This window comes from Sabethes cyaneus, chromosome 2, assembly GCF_943734655.1.
Source record: "Sabethes cyaneus chromosome 2, idSabCyanKW18_F2, whole genome shotgun sequence".
NCBI classification, from domain to species: Eukaryota; Metazoa; Arthropoda; class Insecta; order Diptera; family Culicidae; genus Sabethes; species Sabethes cyaneus.
Window position 1 is genome coordinate 8658530 of NC_071354.1, and position 19233 is coordinate 8677762.

At 43.6% G+C, this 19233-nt stretch overlaps 1 protein-coding gene across 1 annotated transcript; it reads left to right on the forward strand.

The window, feature by feature from the left end:
- The first annotated feature begins 1353 nt into the window (after positions 1 to 1353).
- On the forward strand, positions 1354 to 18613 carry LOC128738943 (3'-5' RNA helicase YTHDC2-like). Its single transcript, XM_053834441.1, has 6 exons — positions 1354 to 1488; positions 1591 to 1836; positions 2565 to 3722; positions 3791 to 6126; positions 17637 to 17779; positions 17858 to 18613. Exons 2-6 carry the CDS (start codon positions 1602 to 1604, stop codon positions 17961 to 17963), a joined length of 3978 nt encoding a protein of 1325 aa, XP_053690416.1. The 5' UTR covers positions 1354 to 1488; positions 1591 to 1601; the 3' UTR covers positions 17964 to 18613.
- Positions 18614 to 19233: the final 620 nt, after the last annotated feature.

Below are 19233 nucleotides of genomic sequence, written 5' to 3' on the forward strand. Positions count from 1 at the left end.
GGAAGAGCTCGAATTTCTCGAGTTCGCTTAGTTTTTGAGTTTCGCAAAAATTTCTGTTTTATTTGTATGAGAGTCCATATCCCCCTGCCACAGGGGTGAGAGGTCTCTAACTATCATAAAATGAATTCTAGACTCCAAAATCTCCCACATGCCAAATTTGGTTTCATTTGCTTGATTAGTTCTCAAGTTATAAAGAAATTTGAATTTCATTTGTATGGGAGCCCTTCCTCCTAAACAGGGGAGAGGTCTTAATTCATCATAGAAAAAATGGTTGCCTCCAAAAACACCCACATGCCAAATATGGTTCCATTTGCTTGATTAATTCTCGAATTATGAGGAAATTTGTATTTCATTTATGTAGAAGCCCCCCCCCCCCCTCTTAAAGTGGGGAGGGGTCCCAATTCATCATAGAAAAAAATTTTGTCTCCAAAAACACCCACATGCCAAATTTGGTTCCATTTGCTTAATTACTTCTCGAGTTATGAGGAAAATTGTGTTTCTTTGGTACAGGAGCCCCCCCTCTTAAAGTGGGGAGGGGTTCTAATTTACTATAGAAAATATTCTTGCCCTCAAAAACCTTCACATGCCAAATTTGGTTCCATTTGCTTGATTAGTTCTCGAGTTATGAGGAAATTTGTATGGAAGCCCCCCCCCCCCCTTTTAAAGAGGTGAGGAGTTATAATTCCCCTTATAAAGAGGGGAGGGGTCTCAATTTACCATAGAATAAATTCTTGTCACCGAAAACACCCACATGCCAAATTTTGTTCTATTTGCTTGATTAGTTGTCGAGTTATGCAGAAATTTGTGTTTCATTTGTATGGGAGCCCCCCCTCTTAGTGGGGGGAGGGGTTTCTAACCATCACTAAAACCTTTCCTGGCCCCAAAAAATCTCTACATGCCTATTTTCATGCCGATTGGTTCAGTAGTTTTCGATTCTATAAGGAACATACGGACAGACAGACAGACAGACAGACAGACAGACAGACAGAAATCCTTCTTTATAGGTATAGAAGATAGATAGGTATAGATTAGGATCAAGAAATCTGTTGACTTTCCGATTAAAATTTAATAATTTAAGTATACAAAATAAATTTAAAAAAAGATAGTTTTGTCTCGAAAACTACTTTTTGATTTTTAGAAATTTCTTCAAAATTTTCTTTATTTTCATGTTTCGGCTAAAAGTTTCAATAAATTTCATATTTTCATTTTGGCAGCCCTGCAGTTGCCATTAAAATTTCTATTCAGCAAACCTGCGTGTGAGTGCCACATGCGCGACGTGAGTGACTGCGTAATTTTTTTTTTGTACGATTTCTTCTCCAACAAAAAATTGACAGCAGAGCTACAGAAAAATTTGGTGGGCTCTTCAGTAGTGAAAAGGTGGAAAAGTCGTCATCTGCGTAATAAATGTTAATTTTCTAAACTGTTTCCTCTTCGGGGCGGAATTTTTCCCAACCACTGTTTGCGCAATTCGATCCCGATCCGGCTGAGGTTAGTAGCAGTGAGAAAGTGCACCGTTCGGGGCTCAAAATCAGTGTTTTTTCTTTCCATCTTTCGTGGGGAATTGAATTTTGCTCGAACCTCTGAGCGCAGTGCTCTCCAACATGGCCGGCCGAGCTGGTTCAGCCAAAGGAAGAGGAACGGGAGGGGCGGCTAAATCCAACAACGTAAACATCGAGGAGGATGTCCGCATCGCGATTCACTACATGATCGACAAGTTCGTGCAGGACGAGAAGCTGAGCGAGTTTGATTTTCCTGCCTCGTTCACCCGGGAGCACCGGGCCTACATCCACGAGTACGTCAAAAACAAATCGCTCAAGTCGCGATCCCATGGGAAAGGTGAGTGAATTGTATAGTAATCCAAAGCAAGCAGCTCCCCCAAACCACAGTGCCAGCCAGTTAGAAGTCAGTGTGTGTTGTGTGGGAGGAGTGATGGGATACCAAACCAAACCAAAACCAGTGGGATGGGATTCGAGTGGAAAAAAACGAAAGGGTCGATGGCGTACTGGCCCTTCTGCGTTCGAAGGGCAAGTCGAATTTGTTTTGTTTTGCGTTTGTTAAAATCGATTTGCTAATGAACTGTAACTTTTGGAACATTTTGAATTTCGGGAAGACGTGGCACAGTTTGATTTGAAGTTTTCAAACAATTTGACCTGAAAAATTTAACTGCTTTCATGTCATTAGTCAAACACAGTTGAAAGTTTATCATTGGAATTCCATAAAAAGTTTAAACGATTGCGGTAAGGGAAATTGACAATTTTCTAATGAGTCGATCATTAATTTTTTACATTCCTAGTCACTTTGCTCATTCATTGCTTTTTTAAGCCTTTCCTACCATTAATTCTCCACTCTAGCTTGTTCATTGTAATGAGCACAATATATAATTCGTATGGGCAAAAAAGAGCTTTACTGAATAACGTTTATAGAGAAACTCTGGTTAACGTTTGAATATTCCTAGTTTTCCATGACCTCACTTTAATGGCTATAAATAAATGTCGCTATTGAAATGGAATGTCACATTCCAGTCATTACGCCCAGTTCATCGATCTTGTTTGCTTTCTCCACAGGCAATTTACGTTACCTGACGATCTACAAATCGAACATTCTGTCTCTTATCCATGACGATGCCAGTCTAAATATGAGCGAGACCTCGAGCAGGATGATCGGAATGCTGCTGGACAAGCAGGGCGGTTTTCAGAAGGAGATCGCCGACTCGCATGCCAGACGGAAGATCTTTCCTTGCCTGACGGCGTACAGCCTAAACCTAGGTTCACCGAACAATACCGTCAAGTGCATCCCGCCGCCGTCGAATTCCAGCATGCAGGTCATCCAGGAGCGTCAACGACTGCCGATCGCGCCCTACCGAGACGCGATCCTTAACTGTCTGAACCAGAACCAGGTCATGATTCTGTCCGGTAGCACCGGTTCCGGTAAAACTACCCAAATTCCGCAATACATTCTGGAATCAAGCACACAGCGGGGCGACTCGTGTCGCATAATTTGTACGCAACCGCGGCGCCTGTCGGCCATTACGGTTGCCGATCGGGTTAGCTTCGAGCGTAACGAACCCGTCGGACACACCGTGGGCTATCAAATTCGACTGGAGAGCAAGCTAAGCCCGATCACTAACCTGATTTTCTGCACCAACGGCGTTCTGCTGCGATGTCTGATGGGCAAGAATGCGAACAGCATCCTCAATGATGTCACCCACATCATCGTCGACGAAGTGCACGAGCGAGATCAGTACTCGGACTTTTTGCTCATCTCGCTCAAGGAAAAAGTCCTCCAGCATACGAACATTAAGATTATCCTGATGTCGGCCACCATCGAGTCGAACACATTTTCGCGCTACTTCAACAACAGTCCGCTGATCGAAATTCCCGGCCGGCTGTTCCCCATCGAAAACTATTACCTGGAGGATGTGCTGTTCCGAGTGGACAGCTACAATGCAAAAATCAATGAGGTTAAGCGGCAATATAGGAGCACTCCGGACTTCGCTAGGACAATGTGCCAGCAGAGTCAGCAGCGCCTGGACGGGTTCAACACCGCAAATATGGATGACGAGACGATTCTGCTGATGAACGACATCCTCGAGCTGTGCTGGCTCGAAAATAATGCGGAAGATTTTAATCACTTTTTCTACCTTGTCGAGGATGAGAACAATCCAATCAACTTCCAGCACACGGAGACGAAGATGACGGCACTGATGATTGCCGCTGCCAAGGGTGAGTCCCACTGTTGCTGGTAGATTCGGTCCGTTTCCGTTACAATAAAGTTCGTTTCTTCATTCCAGGGTATACCAACGTGGTCAAACGCCTGCTGGAGATGGGCGCTGACCCGTCTATTAAGGGCAAACACAACTACACCGCACTGGACTGGACGATAAGTATCAACGGTTATGGCGCCTGTTCTCAGCTGCTGGAAATGGCCATCAACCCTCAGCAGCTTCAACAGCAAGCCCTACAGCAACTGCAATCTCCCCCCAAGCAACTGTCGAAGGTCCTACTCGACGTGTACCACAGCACCGTGAACGACGAAAAGATCGACCATCGCTTGATACTGGATATTATAATGTACATTTGCACGCAACTCCCGCCGGGAGCGATCTTGGTTTTTCTACCGGGCTACGACGACATCCTAGAGCAGTTCGAAACTCTAAGCAGTCGAATGAATGGTTCGAACAATTTTCGAATCTACATGCTGCACAGCAACATGCCAACGAACGACCAGAATGCCGTTTTCAAACCTGTTGCACCCAGCACCCGGAAGATCATCCTCTCGACCAACATCGCCGAGACATCGATCACCATCGACGACGTGGTGTACGTCATCGACAGCGGCAAGGTGAAGCAGAAGCACTACGATTCGGTGACATCGACTACATCGCTAACGGCCACCTGGATTTCGCAAGCTTGTGCCACCCAGCGAGCTGGTCGAGCTGGCCGAACGAAGCCCGGCATATGTTTCCGGCTGTTCACCCGACAGCGGTACGAATCCATGGACAAGTTCACCCTACCGGAGATCCTGCGGGTACCGTTGACGGAAATCTGCCTGCAAACTTCGATCATTGCCAGCCACACATCGATTCTTAACTTTTTGAGCAAAGCCATCCAGCCGCCGTCCCCGATGAGCATCAAGCAAAGTATCAAACTGCTGCAGAAGCTGGGCGCTTTGGATGATGACGAAAATCTCACGGAACTGGGACTCATCCTGGCCGATCTCCCCGTGGACGCCCGCTTCGGGAAAATCCTCCTGTACGGCATTTTCCTCAAATGCATCGATCCCATCCTTACGATAGTTAGTGCCCTCAGTGTTAATGATCCTTTTATACTGCCGACGACGGCGGCCGATAAGGACCGGGCGGCAAAATCGAAACGGGACATGGCCGAGGATTCTTACAGCGATTGCCTGTGCTTGTTGCGAGCGTTCCAGAAGTTTAACGAGTCTAGACCATCGATGAAAGAGCGCCAGTTTTGCAATCGTTTCTTTCTCAACTCGGGCACGATGGACACCATCTCCAGTTTGCGAAGTAAAATTCTCGGACATCTTCGTTCGGTGGGTCTGGTAAGGAACTACGGGCCGGGTAGTATTCAGGATCTAAATCTCCATTCGGATAGTTGGGCTGTGGTGAAAGCTTGTTTGGTGGCCGGTTTGTATCCAAATGTCTGCCGGGTGGACAAGGAGAATGCAACGATCAAAACAAGAATCGAGAAGAAGATCAGTCCCCATCCGAGTTCGGTTATCCGTGATAAATCCCTAAAGAAGAATAAGGAGAGCATTCTATCGCTTCCATCCGAGTGGATTGTGTTCGAGGAGAAAACCCGAGCTGGAGCGCACTGTTTGATCAAGTGCAATACGGTTGTGGCGCCTGTGACGATCGCCCTGTTTTGCGGTCCCCTGTTCCTGGTGGAAGAGGAATCACTGATACCCTGGAAGGAGCTGGACGAGTCAAATTCCGACAATGACGAGCACGATATGTCCGACAAAAGTAAGCTGATTGTGGACGATTGGATAAACTTTGCCGTGAACAGTGATTTCGGTATGTCCGTGTTCCACTTCCGGCACAAGCTGAGTGCACTATTCCTCAAGTTCATCAGTAACCCCCGGGGCTATGCACACAATGCAAGTGACGTGTACCTGTTGAATACGGTAGCCCGTGTGCTGGAGGAGGAAGAGCGGCACCTCGGATTTGCCGGCCACGCAAACATCGGCCAAAAGCCGCGACCTCCGCTGTCGAGTAATGTGATGGACGTGAAAAACGGCGCGCTATCGAATGCGTACTTCTCGCCGAACGACTTCAAGCATGGACCGGGCGGTCACAGTAACAACAATAACAACAACAATGTCAACCACGGTGGCAAACACCAGAACCGGCATCAAAATCAGCATCACCACCACCACGGCGGGGGCAGCGGTGGCGGCGGTGGTGGTGGTGGCGCTGGCGTCGGAGGTAGTAATAAGCAACACCAGAACAACAATAACCACAACAAGAAACATGAAAGCAAAGTGAGATACTTCATCGTACATGCGGAATCGGTTGAGCAGGTCCAACAGGTGGCGGACAGCCCGGACGAAGGCTGCTGGAGTTTCAACGCTACGCTGCAACCCAAGCTGACCAAACTGTTGAAGGTAGGTTTAGACAGGTATTCCCATTTTAGGCTCTGGGATATAAACAAATTTTGTCATTTAACAATTTTGCTTAGGAAAAAATTCTGTTTCAATCATGCTGTTGCTCCTTCAGTAGCTTTGAGCCGTGGTGGCTCGCTGTGTATCAAAAACTTGTCACTAGTCGGTTCTGGGCCACTCGTCGACAATTCCTCGTTTCCAATCTAGTCAAGCAGCCTAATCAATCTCCTGCGTAGGGCTTTATGCATAGTGATAATCGCACTGCTGTCCGGCATTCTCGCGACGTGGCCAACCCGTCGTAACTTTTTGATTTTCGCCAGATTTAAAAACAAGAACTTTTGCTCAAAGGTCTTTAAGTCTTGGGCCTCCTATATTGGCAACCTAACGCAGTCGGTTGTTATAGTACACGACAATTTCGGCGCTGGTGCAATGATCCTACTGACTCAAGCAGCACCGCTTAGCCGAGATTTGAACATACGACGACTGGCTTGTTAGACCGAGGTCACAGAACAGAAGTGGAAGTTCACACAGCGCGACGAGCAATGGAAATTTAATTAGTTGGCTTGCCGTCCTACGTCATACCCAGATGAACAAAGTTCCTCCAATTGTGGAGCTACCGCTCTCCAGTTCCTTGGACACCAGATTTCACCCCACCTGGTCTAACCATCTTGCTTGCTGGACCCCTGGTCAACTTGTTCCTACCGGATTTGAAGTGAACATCATCTTTGCAGAATAGTTGCCCAGCATTCTTGCAGCATGCCCTGCCAATCGCATCCGTCTAGACACTTAGACATTTTTTGATCATTCTTAGCACTCGTCTCTTGAAAACTCTGGCCACTCGCAGGTCCTCCACGAGCGTTATCTATGTTTCACGCCGGCAGAGAACAACCGATCTGACAAGCGTCTTGTACAGGGTATACATTGTACGGGAACTTAGTCTATTCGACTGTAAGCACGACTTCCACTAATAATACTCGGGTAATTCTCAAACTAGCGTGTAGTTCATGTCGTGCTCTACAATTATCATATTACTTACATCGTGAAAGTAGATCTTTTGCTTGTTCTGATAAGTTCCATAGATCCGCTCATTCTTGTACTAAGTATATTGCAGTAACCTCTTCCGCTATCGAGCATTCAGTGACAGTCTAAAAAGCGGTTTCTCCGGATGAAAGTTGTTGTTCTGGTAAGGAAAAGTTGCTACAGATTGCCATATCTCTGACAGTGTAAAGTGTATTTAGCAAAGCAGAGGGTTTCTCTCTTATAAATTAGACGAAATAACGAACTCCTCGGTCCTAGTTCCCCGTTTGTGCATCCTCGGTAATCCTCCTGATTAGCAGAACCAACGGTACCATCTGGTAACAGAACAACTGTTTTAACCGTGCAATCTTCACGAAATTCGCGATTTCAGATTAGCATGTCAAACGATCCTTTTGGCCGACATTCTTAACGATTAGGTCGTCAGAGTTGCAGTCAGAATGGCACCAAATATCACCCTTCCCTTCCCTTCTTCAGTTTACCAACATGCCCATACACTCGGGAAACCATCGCAAAAAAATAAAATTAGTTCAACTAACCTGCTAGCCGTAATGAGATCTTGCAACTCAAGGCACTAAACGTTGCATTCTATAGGTTCTATTATTTTTTGGGGTATAAATTACACTAGATATTCACTTCACTTGAATTGATAGGAAAAACTTCACTTCGTTTCGATTGCCATTCCGAATGCGCGACCATCGTTGTTGTACGTTGCTATGGGAACGGACATTTATATGGAGTGATGCCAACGTAAACATGTGAGCATAAAATTTTCGCTGACCAATTATTTTCGCTATTAAATTAAAGGTCATAGAGTGTCGATAATTTACTTATAAAATTCACCGTAAACAACATTTTATGTGATAACGGGTGACAACTAAAATTTTGGAATTTTTTTGAGGCCCCTATTACTCCACAACGAACGAGCTCAGAGAGAAATGAGAGGATGTATGTGTTAGCACTCTCTCTCCTCTTTTTGTCAATATTTTTTGTTTTGTTTATGCTTGCTTTGTTTTCCTTAAAATGACGTCGAAACGAGAAGCATTTCGGGAGCGCATTGTGCATTTTAATCCCGTTTCTATAAAAACATCATGCAGATGGACGATACGTGTTTTAGCCCGATGGAGCACCATCATATTACGCCAAAAAGAAAACACAATCGTTCCCGAATACCCAATCGATCCCATTTTTACCCAAAAACCACAACCCGATAAACCTGTCTCAGTGCGCCCAATCGCAGATTTCTTCGGGATTTTGAGTTCCTTGGTGTACAAAAATAACTGGAGAACCACGAATTGCAAACAGTTGATTGGTAGAATCAAGAGATGCATTCGCAAAGTTGACATGACGGCCGTACAACGCTCCTGTTTCGACGTTAAACGAAAGCTTCACCGAACAGCCGATTACGGTTTTCAAATGTACATTAATTTTTTTGAACAATGGATATAATGTATCTATAATTTCGGTAGATCATATCTTCTTCATGCATCTTTGTCTTTTTTTGACAGTTTGAGAAAAAAAATCCAAAATTTTAGTTGTCACCCGTTAGAATTACTGACGGATCTAGTTCGTGATCTAGAACAACTAGATTGTTCATAACAGATTATTACCTACTATTAGCAACAATTCCCTACAAAACGATAGTGGCAACAAGTACTGAAATCAGTAAAAAAGCAACTGGACTCTGACGACCTTCACCTTAAGAATACGTTTCTAAGACATCGGAAGGGCCTCTTATATTCTTGCCGTCGTGGTCGTCAGCAGCATAGAGCCGGAGTGGCTTGTGCTGTTTCAAGTAGTCGTCTCCATTCAGCTCGAACTAGAACCACTCGTCGCCATTTTGCCAGGCGTCTCAGAAGTCGTAAATTGCTTTCGACCTGGTCGAGCCATTTTGAACGTTGAGCCCCACTATTCTTGGTGCCGGTGGGATTGTTGAAGAGAATTGTTTTCGTTGCACTGTCGTCCGGCATGCCTACAATATATCTGGCCCACCGTAGCCTACTGACTTTCGCCAGATGCACGATGGAAAACTCTCAGGGTGGCTCAGGCAGAAATTTCAAATCACCGGGAAAAAAGCGGGACAAACCGGGAATTTCGACCAACCGGGAAAATCCCAACTCTTAACATTTATCATTAACGTTTTCATGTTTGTAATGTAGCTACACCGTTCCGTGCTGCACTTTGAACTCTTTCTCGTCTTACCGCTGAACCTGTCATCACCTTAACTCAAAAGTAGCTTCTCCTTTAAAAGTCGAAACGGAGTACACTATCAATGCGCTTATTTAATGTATGTGATTACATGCGCAGACGAAGGATGAGCGATGAGTTGAATTCAAGACGTCTTCGGGTGCTGAGCCGATGTTAGCACATTCACTTGCAATTCGTTATAAAACAAGTTACTGTTTCCAACTAAACGCCACTTGGGAACCAACTTTAAACAGTAGACGAAAAACTTATCTAGCAGCATGACTACGCAGTCCCTTTATTAATAAATTCGATTGTGCGCTAGCGGTTCTAGCTGACGTATCCTGTCCTCAGTTTATTCTCGAGTACAGCGGTTATATTCTAGCTACAAAAGGAGTTCCACCGGGATACCAAGCACTAAAAATTTTAAAATTGTAGCTGAAACTGACGATAACAAATTTTTTCAGGGTAAAATTTGTCGTTCTTCATGTCAGCTGCTGTATCGGTCTAACCATTTCTAAGAAAATTTCAGAGTGAAGACTCTATCACCTTTTCTGGACAATGACCTTGTTGGATAATGGAAAAGGTTGTTAACCAAACGTTCTTAATACAAAGCCTAAATCATTTAACAATATCGCGGTGTCAGCAGACAATTTACTGAGGTTTGCTGAAGCTGGTATTGGATTTGCAGCAAAAGCTGTATCAAATGAACTGAAAATTGATCAATGAGAGTAGTATGGGTTATTGTTTTAGACCAGCTATAAGGCATATTTCGTTGTTTCTTTAAAGATGCTCGAACGGTCGCCTTTTACTTATCCTGTGACGCGCTTTATTAAGGGTTTCTTAAGCCAGAATTGATTATTCAGTCTCCCGAAATTGCAAATAAACTACTGCAACTTTGTTTAGAGGATAGAGGAGTTCACGCTGCTCGTTTTATTCCCATCGTTCAAACATACCTTGTTAACATATCAGAGGACTAAACTGCGTGTAGACCATTTGTGGATGACTGCCACCGCTAACTCTGAAAAATCCATGGAAAATCTAAAGCACTTTGAAGAAGTTTTGATTTGTCTCGTCGAAAATCAGCTCGAGTAAAGTTCGATAGCTTAACATATCGTATATGATGCTGTGAATAATACAGGAAGGGTATTCAAGGTGCCGATTAATAAAAGCTTAATGCAGCATACGACGAATGCTCATTCCCGCTATAAGGAAGCGTGAGACTTACAACGCAAAACTTGTGTGGTGCTCGTTAACAACCCGTAGATAAACGGTAGATAAACCCGTTTTCTTTGTACAACTTCTTAAAACCAGGAAAAATAAGCGCAGATGCGCTGAACTTTCAGGTTCAGAGGTACGTGATTGTGCGTAGTTCATTACGAGTTAAATGGAGTAGTTTTTTAGCTGCTGCAGGGTTTGGGTAGATAAACTGTTTAGCTTGTCTACAATCCTATGTTTGATTCCAACGAGATACTATTTCTAGTTTTTCCCATGCCATCAGTTCGCCTTTCACGGCGGATGTGGAGGTGCCCAGAAACGGTTCAGGACCAATAAATTGCTGAACTGATCCTTGTCTTCCTAGGTTGTCAGAAAATGCATTGCCCTCGATTCCGCAGTGACCGGGTACCCAAAGTAATAAAACTTTGTTTTGGCGGGAGAGCTCTCTCAATGCTGTGCTGCACTCCCAAACTAATCGAGACACGCATTTGGCGGACTTGAGTGCCAGTGGTGCCGCTTGGCTGTCCGTGAAGATACCGATTTTCGCATGCCTGTATTTTCATTTCAAGCATTTTGTTGCACAGATGTATATTGCATATACTTCTGCTTGAAAAACGGTGGGCCGCTTTCCTAATGAGATAGTTTCCCTGATGCCGGGTCCCTAAACTCCGGACCCTGTGTAGGCCCCCATTTTTGAACCATCTGTAAAAAAGCAGATAGTTCCAGATGGAAGATAGGGCCCTCCATTATTCCACATTGAGCGATCTGTTTCAATCACCTCATATGGAACGTCCATATTGGGCCTGGCTTCCATGCAGTCAGAGACTGAAGTTACTAAGGGTGTCAGATTGAACTCCCGAAGTATGCGAAGATGACCGATTTGGGCACTTTCGAGTATAGTTTTACTCCTTTGTAACCATAGTGCACCGAGGTCTGCTTCCTTCTTCACATGAAGATGCAAAGGCAGTAAGCATAGCATTGCCTCCATGGCTGCAGTAGGTGTTGTACGCATGGCACTGGTAACTGTAAGACAGGCCAGGCGCTGAACTTTGTTTAGTTTGGCTTGGCCTGTCACCTCATTCACCTTTGGCCACCATACGACTGCAGCATAGGTTATCCTAGGCCGTGCAATAGTAGTATATGGCCAGAAGGCTAGTTGAGGTTTCAATCCCCAGGTTTTGCCAAACAGTGACCTGCATGCCCAGATAGCCGAAGTTGCTTTCTTAACAGCATAATCTAGGTGGGCAGCCCAGTTCAGTTTTTTATCGAGAATTATTCCGAGGTGTTTGACTTCATTACTGAAGCCCAGTCTGACACCATTCAGTATAGGCGGAGTAATGATATGTTTCCTTCGCCCAGTGAATGGTATAACGACTGTTTTGGTGGGGTAATGTTATCCCTCTTGTGAGCACCATAACATGGTGGTGTTTAGAGCTCCTTGCAAGCGACTTGACAATACTGCGTCAAACTTTCCTCTGACGATAAGTACGACCGAAATCGTGACCGACGTATCTATCAATGAAGCTGTAATTTCTCTGCTCGAGGGACAGGGAGCCGTATTAATTGACGCGAAGGACGTGTTATCGAAAGCGCCTTCAATAACAAGAAAAGCACAAAGTGCTGTCTCTTGATATTTGAGTGATTTATCAATTAACGTCACTAAGCAGTGCAGTGCGGTTTCCGTAGATTTACCGTGTTGGTATGCATGTTGATTTACCTGTAACGGAGTGTTTTTTAAAAACTCATTGCGGATCCGTGATTTTCTCCATCCGCTTAAGAAGCATTGAAGTCAGACTTATCGGTCTGAAAGCCTTAGGCATGGTTTTGTCTTACTTTCCGCCCCTTTCCGCGTGACCACCCTTACTTTCTGCCAATTCTCCGGGATATACTCCAAGGTGAAACTGGTTCGAAAGAGGCTGATGAGCTCGGACATTATAACACCGTCCGTTTTTTGTAAGAATATGGGTAGAATACCATCCGGACCTGGAGATTTCATTGGTTCAAAAGAGCTGAGTGCCCAATTGTTCGCAGCCTCCGTAAACAATCGGCGTGCAAGTAGAACCGAATCATTTGGCACATTAGGCAGATTAGTTCCCGACATTCTTAAGAATTCGTTTCTAAGACATCGGAAGAGTCTTTTATATTGTTGCCGTCGTCGTCGTTGTCAGCAGCATAGAGCCGGAGTGGCTTGTGCTGTTTCAAGCAGTCGTTGTAGCACCGTAACTACAAACGATACTGCAAAACTTTGTTCAGAAAAATTGTAGATTAAAGCTTGTTCTACAAATGTCCCATATATATTATTGTCATATTTGGCTCGGCTGAAACGGTACTGTCAAATGAATCAAAATTGAGTCAAAGTAATCGAACCATCCTTGGTCACCTCAAATGCTACTCAAATACTATTTTGGCAAAATATACGGCTGCTTTACTGGAAACCTTTTTATAGTGCTGACAATGCTGCTTTGCAGCTGATTACTGACACGAAGAGTTTGAGTAGAATTTTGGATGCTAATTTACAACAACTATGTAGTCAAAAACCGCCAGTTTAATCACTTAGTTAGCTTCGAGGTGCGGTGCTGCCCTAACAAGCCAATCGTCGTATGTTCGAATCTCGACTAGGCGGTGCTGCTACGAGAAGAACCGGCCATCTATTAGTAGCGTTCAGTAGCGCATTCCGTTTCAAAATGAAACAATACCCGTAACTTCCAAGGCATACATCAACTTCAAGTGTTGACTGGTTTTTTTGGTTTGGTTTCCTTTGGAGTTGATAGTGCTTTTATCAAATCTATGCAGAACACACAAGTTTAGCTCGAACTAAGGAATGGGCAAAAAAATGCGTCAACTGGAAAAGCTTGAATAGAAGCAAGGAGCTGTGCTGAACGCGAACCGAAATGTGTCGTATCTTGAATGGTAGTACCTTGACAGACGATCCTAAGGTGGAAGCAGCACTTTGATGAATATGCGAATAACGCCCTGGTGCCTGTTAATAATCGAAGTACGCGCGAGTAACGCGAGTTGTCTGCATCTGCTTCGGCTAACTGTAAGAATTTGGGATACTGAACAGCTTCCGGAGGAGTAAAAGCGTGGGTTATCTGCCCGATCTACAACTGGACTGTGAGAACTATCGTACGGTCACCGTGCTCAATGCCGTTTACAAAATGCTTTTCCAAATTATTGCGAACAGATTGGTGGGAATTTATTAGGTCGGCTTCGTTGAAGGATGGTCAATGATGGACCAAATATTTACGCTACGATAGAACCTCGCAAAGCGCCGTGAATACAGACCTACTGTTCGTTGACTTCTAAGCTGCATTTGATACTGTCGACCGCAGATGGTTTTCCATTCACAGACCAGAACGGGGTTCCCAGGATCAGGTTGATCAGGCTGAATTAAAGCTGTGATGGATGGTACGCAATTCTCTGTGCTGATTTCAAGTAGAACTCTACACGGTTACTCGTCAAGAAGAATTTGGTCTCGTGCCTGGACATTATTTGATGTATAGGCGTTACCCGTTATTATACCTGATCAACATAGCACTGCATGGTGTTATGACTTCACTTCACTTAATCAGCTCCAGGCCGTGGTTTCCTCTGCTGTACGAAGAAGTCGTCTTCATTCCACTCGGTCTATGGCCGCAATTCGCCAGCCCCTTAGTCTACGTAAGGTTCGATGGTCGCCTTCCAATTGATCGATCTATTTTGCTCGCTGCGTGCCCCGCCGTTTCGTTCCAGTCGGATCGTTATTGAGAACTTTTTTTACCGGGCTGTCGTCCGACAACCTCACGACATGCCCAGCCCATCGCAGGCGACCGATTTTTGCGGTGTGAACGATGGGTGGTTCCCTAAGCAGCTGGTGCAATTCATGGTTCATTCGCCTCCTCCACGTTCCGTCTTCCATCTGCATTCCGCCGTAGATGGTGTGCAACACCTTCCGTTTGAAAACGATGCTAAAGGCGCGTTGGTCCTTCACGAGCATAGTCCATGTCTCATGGCCGTAAAGGACTACCGGTCTAATCAGCGTCTTGTAGATTGTTAACTTCGTGCGGTGGCGAATTTTGTTCGATCGCAGCGTCCTACGGAGTCCAAAGTAGGCACGATTTCCTGCCATAATGCGTCTTTGTATTTCTCTGCTGGTGTCTGTAACCCTATACTCCTAGCCTCCGTTTTTAGTCTGGCGTAAATTTTCTCCGCCGTCTCAAGGTTGATGTCGAATGATGTCGAGGTCATCTGGAAAGGCTGGGAGTTGGTTACTCTTTCTGAAGATCGTTCGTCTCGTTTCGATATCCGCTCGCCGGATCACATCTTCAATAGCGATATTGAATAACATTCAGGACAGTCCATCTCCTTACCGCAACCCTCTGCGCGATTCGAAAGGACTCGAGAGTGTCATTGAAACGCGCACGTAGCACGTCACTCGCTCCAGAATTGCTTTGATCAGCCGCGTCAGTTTATCCGAAAAACCGTACTCGTACATTATCTGCCATAGCTGTTTGCGTTCAACTGTATCGTATGCTGCTCTGAAATCCACGAAAATATGATGCGTGGGTCACGCTATGTCCGAAGGCAATTATTATTTAACTTTCATGCACCTCAGATTTTTCTTCATAGGATGTTAGTATTGGTCAAAAAAATTAATTTAGAGAAGGTCTTAAAATATTCTATCTTGGGTTTTTTACAAAAATTCAATTTTCAAGGTTATATAGGGGTCATTCCCTCTCAAGTGATCATATTCGTTGTAATCGACCACCGCCGATTTCAACCAAATTTGGTATAATTACTCATTCCGATCCCACGTTCAATTTCCCAAAGTTTTGTATGGATTGATCAATACCCCTGGCAGTGACATGCAATGAAAAATGAGTTTTTTTTCGAAAATCTGAGAAAAATGGAGAAGCGTCACTGTAAGGGGGATTATTCAATCCAATTGAATGAAGGGCCGGAATGAGCAATTATACCAAATTTGGTTGAAATTGGAGGTGATCGATTTCAACGAATATGATCACTTGAGAGGGAATGACCCCTATATAACCTTCAAGCTTATGCGACTAATTAAATCTACGTCCAATTCATTCGAATCAGCCAGAGCAAGCTTCAAAGCAGTACAGTTCTATCTGACGGTGGGTTTGTTATGAACCTACGCCTTCACCTTCTGTGTTTGTATAAAGGTGTCTCCCTGCTGTTATTTTCGTTCATGATTTCGGGCTTTGCGATTCGCTGCAAACCTGCACGAAATTTTATACCACATTAGATTACTGATAAGAAGATAATTAATCTTATTGTCTGTGGCAATACCAGGGGAATCCGTAGGCGCCGAAACAAGAGTCGGTTATCACGTCTCGTCAGCTTTTTGAGCAGTTTGGCAACCAGCTACTCGTCAGCAAATGAAGTAACGTTTGACCAATCGGCTTGTTCATTAATGCATAAATAAACGTCTCCTGCGAAAGTGTAGAAGAGTTCATAGGAGTTAAGAAAAGTAATGGTGTTATCATATACAAGTCGCTTATCAGAATCGTTGTTTTCAACGGGCACGAAACGTAAACAATGCTGGAGGAGGACTTGCGAGTGGTCAGAATTTTCGAGAGACGAGTGGTAAGAATGATCAAAGAAAGGCGGTGTACAGACGAACGGAGTCTTGAGACGCTGATGAACCATGAATTTACGCAGCTCAACGGCGAACCAAGTATCCAACAGGTGAGGTGGCTAAAGCTGGACGGAAACGGTGGATTGCGAGAATGCCAGATAATCATCCTGCGAAGATGATGTTTGCTTCAAATCCGGTAAAATAAGACGATCAGAAGCACAACGGGCGAGATGTTTCGACCAGGCGGAGTCAGTAAAACAAAGAATCAGAAGGTCAAATTCCGTCGGAATGTAGCAACGGCCGACCCTCACATGGAGTACAGACGCCGTTTTGAGCCGCTCTTAACGAAAAGAACACCCTTTCCTATCGGTATACGATTAAGTATCCACTGAGGTTGGTTACCGGATGTTTCTTTGGCTACTCGTATCCAGTTTATACCGCATGGAGGTAGGGATAGGAGTTGTGAGATAAGAGACTAAGAACCACTGTGGGGTCTTTTTTATGTCAACAGACGTGAGTCACCGATGATACGCATTATGCAGTAGTTTAGCAGTCAAGCAATAGCAAAGTTTTACATCATGTAAAATGTACATAGTTTATGCGCATACTATTTAGATTTCAGATTTGATACCGTACCGAATCCAAATTACTGCCAAACTGACTCCAAACAAAACATCCACTCTTAATTCTGATGAAACTCTATGTCTAAATTTGGCCAAAACAGCACGGAACAATCGCGAATTTTGTTTCAAGAAAGACAGAAGGCGTTTTTTTTCAGACACTGGTTTCCTGTTTGGTTATTCCGGTTGCAATGTAAATGTTGCTTTTCAAGCCACAGGTACAGACAACCTGTGGACATTAACATTTTCATATGCTCGAAAATATCTGCCTCCTTCCCCATTCGGTTGTCGCATAAATGTCCTGTCCAGAAAGCTATTTGAAATCGTGATTTACCTATAGGTTTCGTCGCCATTCGCTATCCCATGGAATCCGGGATCGTGTTTTAGACGTTTTGTTCCTATAAGTTTTAGCTTGATGCATGACACTTCTAACCTGTTTGCGACATCTCGAACGAAAAGGTTGGCTTGGCGTTCCACATGAAAACGCTGAATACCCTTTTTGTTGTTGCTGTGGTTTCCGGCTTTCGACAACCACTTTTCATACATTAGTGAGAGTTGATTTGACTATTTTTGACAAACTTACTCGCTTGTCTTCGATGCATTGCTCCTTTTATCTGGACGTCATTTTAATAAGCAGGGGTCTTTCATACGTTTTGAAAAATTTACAATATTTTGTCATGAGATCCCGATGTCCGATCAGTATAGAAACTGGAGTTTTGATTCCCGATAACTTCTGCATAGCCAGGGCTGTTTATTGACAAAAATATTGAATTTCTGTAGATAATTATATTAATACAATCTTCATATGCCCAGCAGTAAAAAAAGAGTTTCTAAATTTTAATATATTTTTTCCTTTAATTTTTCTCAATCGCCAGAGAACTTCCAACCTTAGCATTATCCTGTTTTTCCACATATCACAAAGTAAATGCTTTTACGGGACAGGCAGGCTCACTCTGGTATCGAACCAAACGAATCTGAACATCTGCTCTCGGAGCACGGTATCTTTCGATACACTAAGGTAAGCAAACCTGTCTTTGGTCATAGTGAAAATCAATAACACCCTCTTCCTTGCTTTTTTTCTCTCTCTTTTTTCCAGTAATTTTGAAAAAAGTTTCCTGCGGGGTAGAGTCCTGGAGCAATATCTGGACGGCGAGGAGTTGTCTCCCCTTTCCGGGCAGGAGTTGTTGGAGTATTTCAAGTGAACCACTTAACTTGAACGTCTCATTAAATCCGTTGCAATGATATTCAGTAAGGGCAAACAAATACACATACACAGATACACTCTCTTTTATCACACACACACCCACACACTTACATACACGAAACAAATTAACAAGAAAAAAAAACAAAAAGAAAAGTTTCACTGCAATGAAACCATACAGTAACTTGTTCACTTACAGCAGAATAGTTATTACAAAAAAACAAATAAAAGAATTAAAGTACAGACCACGTGATCACTTTCTCTTATAATCTATAGTTTACGTATTATTGTATCTTGCGTCGAAGGCGAAATGTAAAAAAAGAAGAAACTATTTGGGGGTCGAATTCAGCGCTCTTGATAAAAAAGCTAATGAGACAGACAAAAGTATCATCCATTCACGTAATACAAAAAAAAAAAACAAAACAAAACGATACGAGGAATTCTAAACTGAACCAGATTGAACGGAACAGAGCAGAATGGTAACAAAAGAACAAAACAAACAAACAACATTGAACATGATGATGATGATGATGATGATAACGATGATAGCAGCAAACAGAAATGTACTATTAATTTAAATTAAATTGTAAAAGTGAAATAAAAACTGAAAACTTTTAAAGTTATCAATGTGAAACCAGAATAACCAGAGTTTAAGGGAACTTACGTAATGCTGTACTGTTGCAATTTTTCAGTTTGAAAGAATTCCCAAAAAAAAAAGCAATATAATTATGTATTCGTTGTAATAGTGTAGAAGTGAATGGATTTTTTCTTCTTTGCTTATATTTTAAATTCAGCTAAGATGCTTAGAAATGTTATTTTTTTAAATTATTTTGTCTGTTCTATCTAGCTATTTGTTCAGGTAGTTCTATTTCTGTTTTGTTTAGTTAAACACGCTATTAGTTCTCATTAAATAGGTCTTAAATTAAATTGGGTTACTTACACCCTCACGAACTCGACGGATCTTAATTTCGTTCGAATTATTTTGCTCATCTGATTGTGCTGGCTGAATGAAAAATATCACCCACTTCGTTCGGGAAACTGATCCGTCGAAATACAGAATAAGCCTGTTAAGAATCATCCTTGCTGGCACAGTGAACAGGCCAATCCAACAGTGATTGGAATGCATTGAATGTTGGGGTGGGGCGATGACTTCAGCCCGCTTGCTGCGCTGGTGGCGCTGGTCCTATCGTGCAATCAGCATTCAAATTGTTTTGACGGATGGAAAAAGCACGTGCGTGAGAGAATCGAGAGAACCGCTACCGTGAGGGAGA